Here is an 18,140-nt window from a genome sequence, read left to right as displayed (position 1 = left end):
CACATCTTTGGACTGTGGGAGGAAACCGGGCACCCGGAGGAAACCCACACACACGGGGAGAACGTGCAGACTACACAGACAGTGAACCAAGATGGGAACCGAACCTGGGACCCTGGAGCTGTGAAGCAATTGTACTAACCACCATGCTGCACATAAGAAGCTCTCTTGCGTGATTTGGTGCCAAAAGAACGTACGTACAGGGTGCTTGAAGTTAATTGTACATGCGGGACACGCAACCTGCTCATTGCTGCTTATGGCCTGAAGATTGCACACAGCCTCAGTTTGTTCTTATTTAAAAGCTGATACACTGTAGCACCCATCATTCTCAACTTAAATGCTGGTAGCCGCCATTGGTTGCTTCTCCTGCACCCCCCCTCCCCCCACAAACATTACCCACAACCCACCCACGGGTCGCGACCTGCCTTTGAAAAACCTTTCACTAAGCCGCAAGCATTTTCAGCTACTTCATCCCTCTATCACAAGTTCAGAAGTGGGGATGTTCAGTACCATTTGCAGCCATTCAGATACAGAAACAGTCCATGCCAGTATGCAACAATACCTGGACAACACTCAGGTCTGGGCTGATAAGTGGCAAGTAACAATCACACCACAAATAAGTGCCAGGCGATGCCATCTCCAACAAGAGAGAACCTAAACATCTCCCATTACCATTCAATAGCATTAGCATTGCTGAATCCTCAACTATCAACACTATTGATCAGATATTGAACTAGATCAACCATGACAACAGGAAGTCACAGGCAAGTAACTCACCTCTCGACTCCTCAAAGACTCCCCACCATCAACAAGGCACAAGCCAGGGTTGTGCCGGGATACTCTCCATTTGACAAGATGAGTGCGGCTCCAACATTCAAAGTACAACACCATCCACGACAAAGCAGCCCATTTGATTGGTAAATCATCCACCACCATAACATTCACTCCCTCCACCATCGCAGCAGCAGCATGTGCAAACCTAAAATGCACTGAAGCAACTCACCAAGGCTCCTTAGAGAGTAGTATACAAACCTTTAATCTCTACCACCTGGATGAACAAGGACTGCAGGTGTATGGGAACACTACCACCTGCAAATTCCCCTCCAAGCCACACACCATCCTGACTTGGAACTATTACCGAATAAAAAGTTTGAAGTAAACCACATTGCCATAAGCCCAGAGTCTTGCCAGATTACCTTTCTTACAATGGCCATTAGTAAATCAGGTGGACAATCTGGTAGTTTCATGGTCATCATTAGTGACACTAGCTTTTTAATTCCCAAATTATTTACTTAACTAAATTTAAATTCCACAACTGTCATGATAGGACTTGAACTCATATCTCTGGGTACGTTGACCAAGCCTCAAGATTATTAGCTCACTACATGACCGTTTATAACACCATAGTCAATTTTTCAATAGCCATCAATAAAGCTTTTAAGATCAAGGAAACAAAAGTGTTGCTGAGGATAATGCATTTGGTGTGGTCTATATGGACTTTAGCAAGGCTTTTAATAGGTCCCTTATGGCAACTAGTCAAGAAAGTAAGAGTCAAGGCAAAGTGGCCCATTGGATCCAAACTTGGCTGAGAAGCAGGAAGCAGAGGGTGATGTTGTGACTGGAAGTCTGTTTCCAGTGGGGTTCTGTGCTGTACCCTATGCTATTTGTGGTGTACATTAGTGATTGGACTTAAATTTAGAGGGTATAATCAAAAGGTTTGCAGATGACATGAAAATGGGAAGGGTGGTAAATAGTGAGGAGGATCACTGTCGACTGCAAGAGGATATCAATGGGCTGGTCAGGTGGGCAGAGCAGTGGCAAATGGGCAGAATGGCCGCCTCATGTGCTGTAAAGGTCTGCGAACGTACAATTTTCCACTCCAAATCAACTTTGATTCCTTTTCCCATAAGTTATTAGTTCACAAAAAGGCAAATGTCAATTCTTTAATGTGAAGTGAAATATAACCCGAATGAAGCACTTTTGTTGACAATGTACTGCATTGTTGTTAAATTACATCAATCAATCAATCACAAAATTGTCATTTGCCTCAGTCCACAGAAATCACCAACAAAGAAAACATGACAAAAACATACATGTACATAGACTTCAACTTGGATCATGTTTAATGAAAGTATAATCTCAAGAGTTGAGATGGCACAGATAACTAATCAGCTATATCATTATGGTTTAGGATAGTGATTCTTGAACTTTTTCCAAAAGTAACACATTTTAAAAACTATATCCTTTTGCACTTACTATTTGTGGATACAGGTATCCACAAGACTGATATGTTTTCAATACTGTGTACTTCAGCATGCATCTTGTATACACTGGAGGTCACTAGTCCAAAACCAAAAACTGAGTTTTTAAAAAAATCTTAAACATATTGTTGGGATTAGTTTTACAGAATTGTAAAATAGACCTGCTGTGACAAAATAATGCTGATTTTTACAGGTATAGTAAGAACGCAAAAAACAAGTATGTGATCTAATTTACAAAATGTGAGAATGACGGTGATGGCTTTGAAAAAATGCACCATGGGATTAAAAAAAATCCTGAATTCAAATAAATACATGGGAAGCAGTTGCTTATGATACTGTGCAGAGGGCAGCACAGTAGCGCAGTAGTTTAGCTCTGTTGCCTCACGGCGCCGAGGTCCCAGGTTCGATGCAGGCTCGGAGTCACTGTCCGTGTGGAGTTTGCACATTCTCCCCGTGTCTGCGTGGGTTTCACCCCCACAACCCAAAGTTTTGCAGGCTAGGTGGATTGGCCAAGCTAAATTGCCCCTTAATTGTAAAACAAAATGAATTGGGTACTCTAAATTTATTTATTTTTTAAATTAAAAAAACAAATGATACTGTGCATTAGGAAACTTATATTATACATCACTAAACGTATGTTCTCTTCATTTAGCTGGGTCCAGTCTATGCTCAGTGCTCTCTGGTTGTTAGAATTCAATCTTGTAGCTTTTACAATGAAGGTTGTTCAGATTCAATTCAGGTAGCTACACTGAGCAACACAAAGATTCACTAGAATGGTAGATCCTCAAGATCATTTCCCATTCTTCTTACCTTCCAAACTGTAAAGGGAATTGTCTCTTGATTCTATGCAACAGCTTTTCGCCACTGTCCAGCTCAACATAGAAATATGCTGATCCAGGTTGAATTATCTACAAAAACACAAATTGAATAGTGTGACTTTACAAATCTTTATATGAATCATTTAAAAAAAATTATTTTTAACATGTAGCGTGGAATTTATTTTTGGTTGAAGGCTACATCAGCTGAAATTCTAGCAGTGAGTCAGGCCTTTCACTATGGAGTCTATCTCTATTTAATCCAGACTGATGGCTGCAATAACCCCAGGATGAAATGAGATTGAAGCAAATTCATAGACCTGAACAGCCCATATATTGGCCATCTCTTTCAAAGCCATTGTTATATATAGGGATGGCAAAAAATTCCCAAGATTCAACAGTGATCATAGAGTCCCTGCACAGGGGCAGCATGGTGGCGCAGTGCTTAGCATTGCTGCCTCACGGCACCGAGGACCCAGGTTCGATCCCGGCTCTGGGTCACTGTCCGTGTGGAGTTTGTACATTCTTGGCTATAAATGTCTGCTCGGCAATTCTGCGTTGTTGCACGTCCTGAAGGCCGCCTTGGAGAACGCATACCTGAAGATCAGGGGCTGAATGCCCTTGACTGCTGAAGTGTTCCCCGACTGGAAGGGAACATTCCTGCCTGGCGATTGTGGCACAATGTCCGTTCATCCATTGTCTCAGCGTCTGCATGGTCTCGGCAATGTATCACGCTTCGGGACATCCTTTCCTGCAGCGTATGAGGTAGACAACGCTGGCCGAGTCGCACGAGAATGTACCGCGTACCTGGTGGGTGGTGTTCTCACGTGTAATGGTGGTACCTATGTCGATGATCTGGCATGTCTTGCAGAGATTGCCATGGCAGGGTTGTATGGTGACGTGGTCGCTGTTCTGAAGGCTGGGTAGTTTGCTGCAAACAATGGTTTGTTTGAGGTTGCGCGGTTGTTTGAAGGCAAGTAGTGGGGGTGTGGGGAAGACCTTGGCAAGGGTAGAAGCTGGAGAAGTGGAGCATCATGAGGTTATCCGTGGGCTTGTGGTAAAGCGAAGTGCTGAGGTGACCGTCCTTGATGGAGATGAGTGTGTTCAAGAATGCAACCGATTTTAGAGAGTAGTCCATGGTGAGTCTGATGGTGGGATGGAACTTATTGATGTCATCGTGTAGTTGTTTCAGTGATTCTTCGCCGCGGGTCCAAAGGAAAAAAATGTCATCGATGTATCTGGTGTATAAAGTCAGTTGAAGGTCCTGTGCGGTGAGGAGGTCTTGTTCAAACTTGTGCATGAAGATGTTGGGATGTTGAGGTGCGAATTTGGTCCCCATGGCTGTTCCGTGTGTCTGGATGAAGAACTTGTTGTCTAGTGTGAGGAAACGAGAGCACCCCGAGGAACCCACGCTGACACGGCGAGAATGTGCAAACTTCACACAGTCATCCGAGGCCAGAATTGAACACGGGTCCCGGGCACTGTGATGCAGCAGTGCTAACCACTGCCACCGTGCCGCCCCTACATTACAGGTAATGTAGAATGTTAGACCGCATGCTTATACACATTAAAACAATCTGAAATTTCACCTTACAATAGGCATTCTTACCAGTCAGATTAACTAGGAAAAATAACTGCCTAAAACATCACAAGTGAATAAAGCAATCCAGGTTCTGTATTTACATACACACCCCCACCATTCATGCTTGCAAAAATACTACTTCTGGCTGTTAACTGCAAATTTTCACTGATCTTCAAGAAACATTTATTATGGAAACAAATACAGCATTAACATTTCACAGAAGGTGCTGACAATGGGTCTTACATGAGCACAGGTGCATTAGCTGCTAAATACACCAATCTGCTGTTTGTGTCTTTCCATGATGGTTAGCAACATGCCCTACAAGTGTCATTCAGAAACAGCTGCAGCAATATTTGTTGCAAGTTTCTAAGAAAAGCATCTTGGATATCTTCCAATAATTGAAACATAAAACCTTTTCCATTGCACAAACTCAAATCTAATAATCAGTCTCTTTACAAAGTTAATTTAACGAAACAATGTTATGCGTCACAAGTACTTTTTTTGTTACATCTTACCATCAGAAATTTAAAAATTAAAGTCAATTCTGAAACTGGCAAAGAAATTTTAAAAATAACAAAAAGATCAAATTGAACTCTATTTTGTATTTCATTGTTTAAATTAAATACTTTTCCTTGTCATTTAAAATGCTTTCTGCTGTAGAAACACACCACTTGCACAGCAATGGTCAGAACAATTGCAGTATAGTGCTTTTTGCTAATTAGTCAGTTATAGTAGTACAAATTAGAATATATACTACACATACATTTATAAAAACCTGTACAAATCTGCTTCAGTTAAACATATTAAAAACGGGCATCAGTAAAACTATTTGGTTTTACAAGATTCCTTTAATGTAGTGAAATCCGATGGTGCTTCCAAGAGGAAGAAATCAAAAAGTAGACAGTGAGCCAAAGGATAAATCAAAGAGATGACTGGGCCAAACAAGATATTAGGAGAGGTAACCAAAAATCTGGGTTTTAAAGAGAATGGTAGACAGGTAGAGGGTTTTACAGAGGGAATTCAGCAGAGTGGATCCTAGGCTGCCAGAGGCACATCTGCTAACGATTAAGTCAGAGAATGCATAAATGGCAAGAGTTAGAGCAACAGAGTTTAGGATGAAGGTTTAAGGGAGTTCTAGAGCTGGGTGGAGGGAAGAGAGCTGCAAAGATACGATGAAGGGGGTGAGGGAATGGGGGCAAAACCAGTGTAGCCACCTGGGGTGGCCACGTCCCGATTCCAAAATGGATACTCGCAAAGAGTGCAGGGGAAAATGGACAGCACTCGAAAAACAAGGAGGTGCAAGGTTTCCTGTGGATTGGAACTTGCAGAACCCAGACAGAATTGAAACTACAAGCCATTAGCATAGTAATGAGCTATCTCCAGGGACAAAAAGAAACATTGAAACAATCGGTACCAGGACAGACTCCCCGGCGCCAGTGGAGGTTAAAAGAAAGGCAGGCCAACGGTTACCTAGAGCCCGCCCAGCGATTGGGGAATGACCCCGTTATTGGAGAGAATCGATACAAACGATTGGGACATGGTCCAATTAATTGGGACCAAGTCCAGGGTCCGCCCAGAGTTCCCAAGGTCAGTTCGCTCTCTTACTCTTCTTCATCACCTTCACCTTGGCCTTTGGCTCTCCGCGACGAGAGGCCCGCCAAGCACCAGCCAAGTAAGTCTAAGGTCAACGCACGCTACGAGATAGACGCTCCTAGTTACTATTCTATACCAGTTCGAAGCCAGCAGTATCAGAACCGGACAACGGCCATTGTTCCTCTGACTGAGTGGGCACTCGAAGCTAAGTATAGGCTTTTAGTAGTAGTTGTAGTTTAGCGAGTAGAGTTTATGCATGAGTAATAATTGACTGTGTGTGTAAATAAATGTGCATAGATTTCAAACTTACTAACTGGTGTATCGAGTCATTGATCAGTATTCGGTTTTGAACCTTGTGGTGGTATCAGAAAGATACCTGGTATCAGCTCCGTAAGCAGGATGCGGCTAAGGAGATTGCTGGAGTGAGAGACAAGAGTGGGAATGTGGTGCGGAAGGGGGTAGAGGTGAATGAGGTCTTCAAGGACTTTTACGGGGAACTGTACCGGTCGGAGCCAACGGGGGAGAGGAGGGGAATGGAGAGGTTCTTGACAGGCTTTCTTTCCCGAAGGTGCAGGAGGAGAAGGTGGAGGGGCTGGGTGCGCCGATTGAGCTGGAGGAGCTAGTTAAGGGGATCGGGCAGATGCAGTCAGGGAAGGCACCGGGGCCGGATGGGTTCCCGGTGGAAGTTTATAAAAAGTTTGTGGACCTAGTGGGCCCCTTGCTGGTGCGGACACTCAACGAAGCGTGGACTTTGCCCCCGTCGATGTCACGGGCGCTGATCTCGTTAATTTTAAAGAAGGACAAGGACCCCCAGCAGTGTGGTTCATACAGGCCCATATCTCTCCTCAACGTGGATGTTAAGGTGCTGGCAAAAATCCTGGCCACCAGGATAGAGGACTGTGTACCAGGGGTTGTGCATGAGGACCAGACAGGTTGTGTGAAGGGAAGGCAGCTGAACACGAATGTGCGGAGATTGCTGAATGTCATTATGATGCCAGCGATTGAGGGGGAGGCAGAGATAGTGGTGGCGCTGGATGCGGAGAAGGCCTTCGATAGAGTGGAGTGGGGGTACCTATGGGAGGTGTTGGGGAGGTTTGGATTTGGTGAAGGGTTCATTAGATGGGTAAGGCTGCTATATGAGGCCCCGATGGCGTGCGTGGCCACGAATAGGAGGAGGTCGGAGTACTTCCGGCTTTACCGAGGGACCAGGCAGGGTTGCCCCTTGTCCCCCTTGTTGTTTGCACTGGCAATCGAGCCGCTGCCGATGGAATTGAGAGATTCAGAGAGGTGGAGAGGCTTGGTGCGAGGTGGAGAGGAACATAGGGTGTCGTTGTATGCCGACGACCTGTTACTGTATGTGGCGGACCCGGTGGGAGGGATGCCGGGAGTGATGGAGTTACTAGCCGAGTTTGGGACCTTCTCAGGTTATAAATTAAACTTAGGCAAGAGCGAGGTGTTTGTGGTGCACCCTGGAGACCAGGAGGAAGGAATTGGTAGGCTCCCGCTTAGGCGGGCAGGGGAGAGCTTTAGGTACCTGGGGGTGCAAGTGGCCAGGGACTGGGGGACTCTCCACAAGCATAACTTTACCAGACTGGTAGATCAGATGGAGGAGGAGTTCAGGAGGTGGGACATGCTGCCATTGTCGTAGGCGGGGAGGGTGCAGTCCGTCAAAATGACAGTGCTTCCGAGGTTCTTGTTCCTTTTTCAGTGCCTGCCCATATTTATCCCCAGGGCCTTCTTTAGGAGAGTGACCGGCAGTATTCTGAGCTTTGTGTGGGCACATGGGACTCCGAGAGTGAGGAGGGTGTTCCTGGAGCGAGGAAGGGATAGAGGCGGGCTGGCGCTGCCCAACCTTCTGGGGTACTATTGGGCAGCCAATGTGTCAATGGTGCGTAAATGGGTGATGGAGGGGGGAGGGGCGGCGTGGAAAAGAATGGAGATGGCGTCATGTAGAGGTACGAGCCTGGGTGCCATGGTAACGGCACCATTGCCGCTCTCCCCTAAGAGGTTTAACACGAGCCCGGTGGTGGCGGCGACCCTAAGAATCTGGGGACAGTGGAGACGGCATCGGGGGGAAACAGGGGGCTCGATGGAGGCTCCACTGGGTGGCAACCATCGGTTCATCCCGGGGAACACGGATGGGGGATTCAGGGGGTGGCAAAGGGCGGGCATCAGCAAATTGAGGGACCTGTTTATTGGCGGGAGGTTTGCGGGCCTGGGGGAACTGGAAGATAAATTTGGCCTTCCCCAGGGGAACATGTTCAGATACCTGCAGGTAAAGGCGTTTGCTAGGCGACAGGTAGAGGGATTCCCTTTGCTGCCCTCGCAGGGGACGATGGACAGAGTGCTTTCGGGGGTGTGGGTAGGAGAGGGGAAGGTGTCTGACATCTATAAGGTAATGCAGGAGGTGGAGGAGTCGTCAGTGGAGGAGCTGAAGGCTAAATGGGAGGAGGAACTCGGGGAGCAGATAGAGGACGGGACTTGGGTGGAGGCCTTGGAGAGAGTCAACTCTTCCTCCTCATGTGCGAGGCTTAGTCTCATCCAATTTAAGGTGCTGCACCGGGCCCACATGTCCGGGACTAGGATGAGTAGGTTCTTCGGGGGTGAGGACAGGTGCACCAGATGTTCGGGGAGTCCTGCGAACCACGCCCATATGTTCTGGGCATGCCCAGCACTGGAAGAAGTCTGGAAGGGTGTGGTGGGGATGGTGTCGAGGGTGGTTGGATCCAGGGTCAAACCAGGGTGGGGACTCGCGATTTTTGGAGTTGCGGTAGAGCCGGGAGTGCAGGAGGCAAAAGAGGCCGGTGTCCTGGCCTTTGCGTCCCTCGTAGCCCGTCAAAGGATTCTGTTACAATGGAAGGATGCAAGGCCCCCAAGCGTGGAGACCTGGATCAGTGACATGGCGGGATTTATAAAATTGGAAAAGGTCAAATTTGCCCTGAGAGGATCAATACAAGGGTTCTATAAACGATGGCAGCCTTTTCTGGACTTCCTGGCTCAGAGATAGGTAACTAGGTCAATAGCAGCAGCAACCCGGGGTGGGGGGGGGGGGGGTGCATTATTGTAGTGTTTATTCTGTAACTTTATAGTGTGTTAATTTGCATTGTTGTTAAAATGCTGGGTTGTTCATGGGGATGGGGCGAATGTATATGATTGTTAATATTATTGTTATTTTCGGTATTTTACTAAGGTGCGTCAATGTTGTATAAAATCAAAATTTCTCAATAAAAATTATCTTAAAAAAAAGATACCTGGTGACTCTTGAGCAAAGGTAATTAAAACAGAGCAACTTAAGGAAAAGCATAACGAGCAACACCATAAGGCAGTGCATCTCAAACTACTGATGTGGCGGACTGGCAGTTTTGTTTTTCAATGTGCCAGGGACCGGTGAGCAAAACAAGCCAATCCAGGATTACTGTCTCTTTCTTTTCTGGAAACACTCCAAGTACCGGCAGACGATGGCTCGCGTACCGGCACCGGTATGCGTACCACACTTTGAGAAGCACTGCCATAAGGGATTTAAATGCAAGAATGAGAACTATAAATGAGCTGTTGAACAATAGGGAGCTAATATCAGTTAGTGAGGATGGGTAAACAGGGCTTCTTGTAGGATATATGGACAGTTGTACCAAAGGCCCTGCAGCACAAAGAATTACTAAGTATGTTGCAACACCAATTAAAAAATTTGCATAAATTATTTTCAATTCCTTCTATGGTCTTACCCCTATCTATCATTAGCCTCTCCCAATCCTGCAACACTCCGATCTATGCTCCTACAATTTCAACCTCTTCACATCTGCTACTTTAATTGCTCGACCATGGCAGCCAAGCATCCAGCAGCCAAGGTCCTAAACTCTGGAATTCTTTGCACCTCTCTACCCTTCATTATGTCATTCCTCAAATTTACATTGTTGACTTCGCTTTTGGTCATCTACCTGAATATGTGGTTCAGTGTCAAATTTGTTTGAAAATATTCCTGGGGACTGCCTAGACATTTTTCACAACATGAAAAGCACTGTATAAATGCAAATTGTTGCAACACGAATATAAAGTTAAACAAAAGGATTAAGTACTTAACATAATGGCAACGTGCCATTTTTATTTTAACAAGCATGCTTTAAATTAAAGTTAAGGACTTCTATTTGCTTAATTGAAAACAGTTGTAATGTAAAAGCATCAAGCCAGATATTTACCACTGATCATTCTAGATCAAAATACACTTTGGCTGGATTCTCTGCACCCCGACGGCAAAATCGTGGCCGGCGCCGGGGCAGAGAATCCATTTTGATGCACGGAAATCGGGACCGGCGCCGGTTCCCCTATTCTCCGGGCCCCGAAAAGCAGCGTAATCGCCGCATATCACCTACCTCCGGCCATTGCTGGAGGCCCGACCAGCCGAAGTCCCGATGGCGTGGGTCTAACATGGTCCTGCCGGTCGGGATACTACTGTGGCAGCTGCGGACTCAGTCCGCGGTCGCCCTGGTCAGGGGAGGGCTGATCGGAGAGCAGAGGGGGCCTTATACATGGCGGACAATGTTTGGGCGGGCAATCAGGGGCAGGCCGATCGGAGGCGGGAGGGGGGTGGGGGGGCCTTATACGCGGCTGGGCAATGTTTGGCCGGGCCTTCAGGGTCCGGTGCGCAGCCGATCGGGGGCACTATGTTTAGGGTCCAGCTCCGTGGTCTGAGCCCGCCATGGAGCACGGTGCGGCCGCTGGAGGCCATCGCCATGCGCAAGCGTGGCCTCCGATCCGCAAGTGCGGGGGCCCATATATACAGCAAAAGCTACTAGTTTTACGCTGGTTCAATGCGAGCCCCCGGCAGGGCTAGGAATATATGGCCCTGGCGTGATAGTCCACAGTTTTTACGACGGCGTGGGGACATAGTCCTAAAAACAGAGAATCCAGCCCACTTATATTTCTTAAATCTGGTCAAGTAGGATAATTTTCCCACTGTCCCCGCTGCTGTTCGCACTAGCAATCGAACCGCTAGCAATCGCGCTCAGGACAGCAAAAAATTGGAGGGGGATCCGAAGGGGAGGTAGAGAGCACAGAGTCTCACTCTATGCGGATGATCTGCTCCTCTATATCTCGGACCCACAAAGCAGCATGGACGGAATCATAGCGCTCCTGAAAGAGTTTGGAGCCTTCTCGGGCTACAAACTCAACATGAGCAAAAGTGAGATCTTCCCAGTACACCCGAAAGGGGGGGGGGGGGGGGGGGGCAGCACTAAAGGAGCTGCCGTTCAAACAAGCCCGAAATAAATTCCGCTACCTGGGGATCCAAATAGCCCATGACTGGAAAGGGATCCACAAATGGAACCTCACCAGCCTGACGGAGGAAGTTAAAAAGGACCTGCAAAGATGGAACACACTCCCGCTCTCCCTCGCGGGGAGAGTCCAGACGATCAAAATGAACGTACTGCCCAGGTTCCTTTTCCTGTTTAGATCCATTCCGATCTACATCCCCAAGGCCTTTTTCAAAGCGCTGGACAAACATATCATGGCGTTCGTATGGGGGGGGGGGGGTAAAAATGCTAGGATCCCAAAGAAGGTCATACAAAAAACAAAATCCAGGGGGGGGCTAGCCCTCCCGAATCTACAATTCTACCACTGGGCGGCAACAGCCGAGCGAGTAAGGGGATGGATCCAGGAGCCAGAAGCCGAGTGGGTGCGTGCGGAGGAGGCCTCCTGCATGGGAACCTCCCTCCGGGCCCTCGCCACGGCAGCACTCCCATCCCCACCCAAAAAACACTCCACCAGCCCAGTGGTGACAGCCACCCTCCAATCCTGGAACCAACTGCGGCAGCAATTTGGCCTGTACAAAATGTCGGACAAGGCTCCCATCTGCAACAACCATAGGTTCAAACCAGCACTGACCGACGCCACCTTCAAAAGGTGGAGGCAGGACGGGGGGACACTGACAGTCAGGGACCTATACACGGACGACAGGATCGCAACACTGGACGAACTGACAGAGAAATTTCAGCTAGCTGGGGGGAACGAGCTACGGTACCTGCAGCTCAAAAACTTCCTACGAAAGGAGACAAGGACGTACCCACAACCGCCACGACAGACACTATTGGAAGACCTACTGGACGCAAGTATCCTAGAGAAAGGGAACTGTAGTGACATGTATGACCGACTGGTAGATAGGGACGACACCGTACTGGACGCAACAAGAAGGAAATGGGAGGACAACCTGGGGATGGAGATAGGGTGGGGACTCTGGAGCGAAGCACTGCATAGGGTCAACTCCACCTCCACGTGCACAAGGCTCAGCCTGACGCAACTAAAAGTGGTACATAGAGCCCACTTAACGAGAAACCGTATGAGTAGGTTCTTCCCGGAGGTGGAGGACAAATGTGAGCGGTGCCAGAGAGGCCCGGCCAACCACGCCCACATGTTCTGGTCTTGCCCCAGACTTGTGGAGTACTGGACAGCCTTCTTCGAGGCTATGTCCAAAGTGGTGGGGGTGAGGGTGGAGCCATGCCCGATAGTGGCGGTCTTCGGGGTTTCAGACCAGCCAGATCTATTCCTGGGGAGGAGGGCGGACGCCCTTGCCTTTGCCTCCCTGATTGCCCGCCGTAGAATCCCGTTTGGCTGGCGGTCAGCAGCACCACCCAGAACTGCAGACTGGCTGTCCGACCTCTCGGAATCTCTCCAAATGGAGAAAATCAAATTTGCCATCCGAGGGTCGGACGACGGCTTCCACAGAACGTGGGAGCCATTCATGCAACTGTTCCGGGACCTGTTTGTGGCCAACGTACATGAGGAAGAATAGTCGGGTGGCCAAGAACCAGGGGAAAATGGACGGGAATCGGGGGAAAGTAGCCGGGGGGAGGGGGGGGCTACGGGCTCGGTATGGGGGTTTGATGGCAAGCCAAGGCCCAAACCAAACGATAAATAAATGCCTATAAACATGTGCCTCGGCCATATTGGGGAATGTAAAATATGTATGCTGGCTAAAGGGGGCGGCCACAATTATTGTAATGAAGATGCTTACCTGTAAATATTCATGTTAAATTTTTGTGTTTTCCTTTTTTTTTTTCTCTCTCTCTAATAACTTGTAATTTGTCATACATAAAATATGAAAACTCAATAAAAAAACATTTATAAAAAAAAAGTAGGATAATTTTTATATGTATGCTGGCTAAAGGGGGCGGCCACAATTGTTGTTATGAAGATGCTTACCTGTAAATATTCATGCTAAATTTTTGTGTTTTCTTTTTTTTTCTCTAATAATTTGTAATTTGTCATATATAAAATATGAAAACTCAATAAAAAACATTTATAAAAAAAAAAGTAGGATAATTTTTTAAATGAAAAAATATGTGAAGACTTGGAAAAAGTTAGTAGTTTCAAGTACTTGGTGGTGGGGTGGGGGTGGGTCAGAAAATTGAAGTATGAAAATAGAAATTAAGCAACGGATTAATTCTAGTTGGATTAACTGGAAGAGGTGCAGTGAACTGGTGATAGAAAAGTATCGCTGAAATTGAAAGGACAAATCTACGACAAGACAGTTGAGACTGGCCTCGTTAGTGCAGGAATTTTGGCTACACGAAGGAAAGGAACAATGACAGGATGCTAATGAGATGCAGATACTGAGATGGGCGTGTGGAGTGACAAAAGGAACAAGATCAGGAAGCAGGACACCAGTGAAGATTGTGGAAGGATTGAAGGGAGTAGCTGAGAAGAGATTGAAATGGGCATCTGTTGTAGCATAAATATGGTGATGCAAGAGATGGGACTGTCAGGGAGAAGAAGAGGAGGGCCTAAGACCAGATAGAAAGCTGCAGTGTTGAGATTTAAATGCAGCGGATTGGAAAGGAAACAGATGACTGACAGGAGAGATGGAGAAAGGTGATCAACCAGCATTGTGGCGACACCAAGTAAAATGGGAGAAGTCAAAAGAAGGAAGAGTGTACACTACATAACTTGCAAACAAATTGAAGCTTGGAGACTCAAATATCCTGATGGATTTTCATCTCTCAGAAACTTGCTGACAAAGAAATTGAATTCAATACCAGTGCATTTATCTATTGGGAGGTCAGGGAGCCTATCCAACTCTTTATAGTAATGGCTGTTTTGGGGGAAAGTTTGAGAGGCAAACTTGGAGTACTTGCCCATCAATTTCATATGTATACCATTTACTGCTCTGTGGGAGAAATAAGGTTGCTTGTGTTTCACTTGAGTTGCTGAAGCACACTGAACAAACTCACTTGCTTGAGATCGGAATGTTCAGGGATCTCCAAAAGTTCCATCTGCTGTTCCTCTGCTTGCACAATAAAAGCTTCTTTAATATCATCAGTAGCACAACATTGAATAGGGACAGGAACCACCTGGATGAAAATGCCAAGAAACAGCATATTTCAACGATACTCAGAAGTCTCGCAATTACTGTCAAAATCAGCAACTATACAGAAATCAGATATTTAGATTTTTCTACTAATTAATCTAAAATAAGAAAAATTAGCATCATTGGGATGTTCATTCCCTCAGAAAAGCTTGTCATCATACCAGATAGAGACAGTATCTGGGATTATTTCAGACTTAAACTAATGAAAAAAGAGCATTGTTGTGTGAGCTGGAAAAGCTAAAAGAATAAGCTGACTTGATAATCCTTCACAAAATATTTTCCACTCATTATTATTATTTGTGGCGACTTTAGGACTGGCCTGCTACTTCCAAGCCAATCAATTGAAGATCAACCACAATATGTGTACATCAAACCTTGAAACATTACTTCAATAGGAACAATTGATTCAACTTGACAAATGCTGCCATTTTGAAAGAACAAGTTTACTTTTGTGTACATACATTTAGCACTTTACAGCTTGTACAACAACCGTTCAAGTTTTAACACAAATTTGAGAAGTGGCTAAAAGTTACCTGTAACTGCAAGTGTTGACTCCTGTAGTTTCTTTCAAACATTACAAACCTTTTCCCAATGCTCTTGTAAAAGTTTTTCAAAGCCAGTTTACACTTCTCTACTTCTTCTATGACTTCTGAAGGAAGCTCTAGGACTGACTGATGGTGCCCAATGGGCAAAATAAGTACATGATCGGGGGTTAAGCTACCTTTTGCAAGGGCAATATAACACTGCAAAACAAAACACAAAGGAATTTACAATAATTAAAGTTCATAAATGCATTTTATAGGTGGCTTATTTAACTTCTAAGCAATTCAAATATTATCTGCATAATGAGAATGAAGTTACACAGAAGGCAAATCACAAGCTTTAACAGTTTCTTAGATGATATCACAGTGTTGTCATGAGCAAGAAACTATTGCAATTGCAAATACATTGATTGTTGTGTGAAAATCAACTTTGTTTTCTTGCTGTTAGTCTGTATTAGTCGGTCAAGTGCCAAGTTCACTCAGTCTGAAATTTGCTGGCTACTCTTAGAGGCATTTTTTATTCTTTCATGTTAAGTATCGCTGCCAGGCCCAGCATTTGTTGCCCATCCCCAACTGCCCTGGAGAAGATGACAATGCGCCACCTTCGTGAACTGCTGCAGTCTATGTGCTGTAGTTACACACAGTGATCCCACAACAGTGAAGGAATGCCATATAATTCCAAATCAAAATGTGTGGCTTGGAGGGGCATTTTCAGGTGTGGTGTTTCCATGCGCCAGCTGCCCATGTCCTATTAGGTGGTAGAGGTCACAGTTTGGGAGTTGCTATCGAAGGAATCTTGGTGAATTTCTGCATTGTACCTTGTGTAAAAGTAAAAACGTCATAGTCCCAGTTAACCATGGGTTGTTTTCTTCTTTGAGGGGGGAGAGCTGACTGGGGTGATTTAACCTGAGGGTCACCACATTTCAGGAGAGGGGCAAAGTCAAGTAAGCGAGGCCTTCATGAATTAGCTCAGCTGATACGAAAATTGAACACGCAATGTGGGCCTTGCTCTGTATCACAAACCTGCTGCTAAGCCCAGAGCTAAACTGGCCCCCAGCATCTTGCATATACTAACAATTTTGTCCTTTAAAAACCAGTTAGACAGTTATATGGGCAGAGTGGGTATTGAGGGATATGGGCCAAATGCAGGCAAACGAGACTAGCTTAGTGATAGAAACTGGGCGGCATGGACAAGCTGGGCCCAAAGGGCCTGTTTTCAGGTTGTAAACATCTATGACTCTATTATACACTACTGTCACTGTGGTGGCGGAGGGATTGATGGGTTGTCGATCAAGCTGATTGCTTTGCCCTGGATGGTGCAGAGCTTCTTCAGTATTGTTGAAACCACATTGGAGAGTATTCTATCACACTCCTGACTTGTGCCTTGTAGATGGTGGACAGGCTTCGGAGAGTCACAAGGCGAGTTACTCATCTCATAACTGCCAGCCTCTGACCTGCTCTTGTAACCACAGTATTTCTTTTCCTGGTCCAGTTCAGTTTGTAGTCAATGGTAAACCCCAGTATGCCGATAGTGGGGGATTCAGAGATGGCAATGCCAATTGAATGTTATAGGGAGATTGTTAGGTTCTCTCTTGTTGGAGATGGTCATTGTCCCACACTTGTGTGACGCAAAAGTTATTTGCCACTTATCAGCCCAAGCCTGAACGTTGTTCAGGTGTTACTGCATATTCAGTTTGAGGAGGTGCGAAAGATACTGAACACTGTGCAACCATAAGTTTTTATTAGTTAGTGCTACTGCCTCTGGTCTCATCAGAGAGGATGGTCATAGCAAATCAAGATGCAGGTGTGTCAGATCATTTTACCCGACAACGTTGCTACCTAGATCAATGATAGCATCAACAGCAACACTACAAGTAAACACATCATAGCGGATTTTTAAATAATTGAAGCCAGTGTTCAAATGCGTTTGTGCCTCAATAGCAACCAATGTCCAAAGGTTTACATTAGAAGATACTTTCAAGGAAGAGCACTGAAGTGCACGTGTAGTACTTACATGCGTACCAATACTGATAACCAAGTGCTTTTCAACCTCAGGACTAGCAAGGCAGAACCAGCAAGGACCCGTGGGCTGAGCTACAAAGAAACATATGAAATGCTTGGTGTGCACTTACGTTTACATCAAGAATACATCTAAAATGTCTGCTACAACAATAACTTTTGTGAGGGGGTTTAAAAAATAGTAATGAATAAAATCTTAAAACTGCAAAAGCAAACATGAATTGGTTTGTGGATTGCATAAAAAGCTGCAAAACAGTGTGTTCTTTAAAATAGTCTTCCCCCTCTAACGCAAATAAATTGAAAATGTAAAGAACCTTAATTGATTAAATGAGTAATAATACAATGGAGTAAATTCAATATATGTGGAAACTAGTGCCAGTGAACGAGCGAGGGGGCATTTTAGGAATTTATGGGACTGTAACACGTGTATACAGCTTCACACACAAATTGAGCATCCTATTAATGCTTACCTGCAAAATAATATTGCTGTGTACACCACTGGCTGGACTACAGGCAAGGATTATGGGAAAGGTAGATAGTCCCTGTACCCGACTACAATTCATTGCTTCCTTGTGGAAACAGGATACATGCAGGATTGGTTTTGATATCCCCCTTTCGTTCTGCACAGGTAGCAGCCTACGAGTGTGATATTTCAAGCAAAGGTCGCTTCTTAGTCAGATAAAATAGGGCTGCTAATTAAATTGTACAGCAGAGAGAATCATGTGTTTTGAGAAATGGGTAACGAATGAGAATAGAAAGAAGCAAATGAAGTGAACAAAATATATCTGCAGAAGTCTTAAATGAATGTGTGGCCAATTACAGCTATGACTTTGGGCTCCTTGCTCACAAAGGATAGAGATTTGGTGTATAGATTGTGCATTTTCTACCTACTTGGTTATAAAGTACATTCTTATAACACCCAACTTTAAAAAAATATGTTTATATTTAGCCACTATGACTCTTAATTACTATACT

The 18,140-nt window shown here is 45.5% G+C and overlaps 1 protein-coding gene across 2 annotated transcripts in view; it reads right to left on the bottom strand.

Moving 5' to 3' along the window:
• The window catches only part of cwf19l1 (CWF19 like cell cycle control factor 1), a 48,169-nt gene that overhangs the window by 5,519 nt on the left and 24,510 nt on the right, over positions 1 to 18,140 (bottom strand). For both annotated transcript variants that reach the window (XM_038811183.1, XM_038811185.1), the window contains exons 10-13: positions 17,161 to 17,240; positions 15,138 to 15,347; positions 14,468 to 14,587; positions 3,069 to 3,166 (exon numbers count right to left, since the gene is read on the bottom strand). In XM_038811183.1, coding sequence (XP_038667111.1) covers positions 3,069 to 3,166; positions 14,468 to 14,587; positions 15,138 to 15,347; positions 17,161 to 17,240 — 508 coding nt within the window. The remainder of the gene's footprint in view (positions 1 to 3,068; positions 3,167 to 14,467; positions 14,588 to 15,137; positions 15,348 to 17,160; positions 17,241 to 18,140) is intronic.

The sequence above is a fragment of the Scyliorhinus canicula genome, chromosome 11 (genome assembly GCF_902713615.1).
Source record: "Scyliorhinus canicula chromosome 11, sScyCan1.1, whole genome shotgun sequence".
Taxonomy (NCBI): domain Eukaryota; kingdom Metazoa; phylum Chordata; class Chondrichthyes; order Carcharhiniformes; family Scyliorhinidae; genus Scyliorhinus; species Scyliorhinus canicula.
Note: the sequence above shows the minus strand (reverse complement) of the source record. Positions and strands in the feature narration are given on the sequence as shown.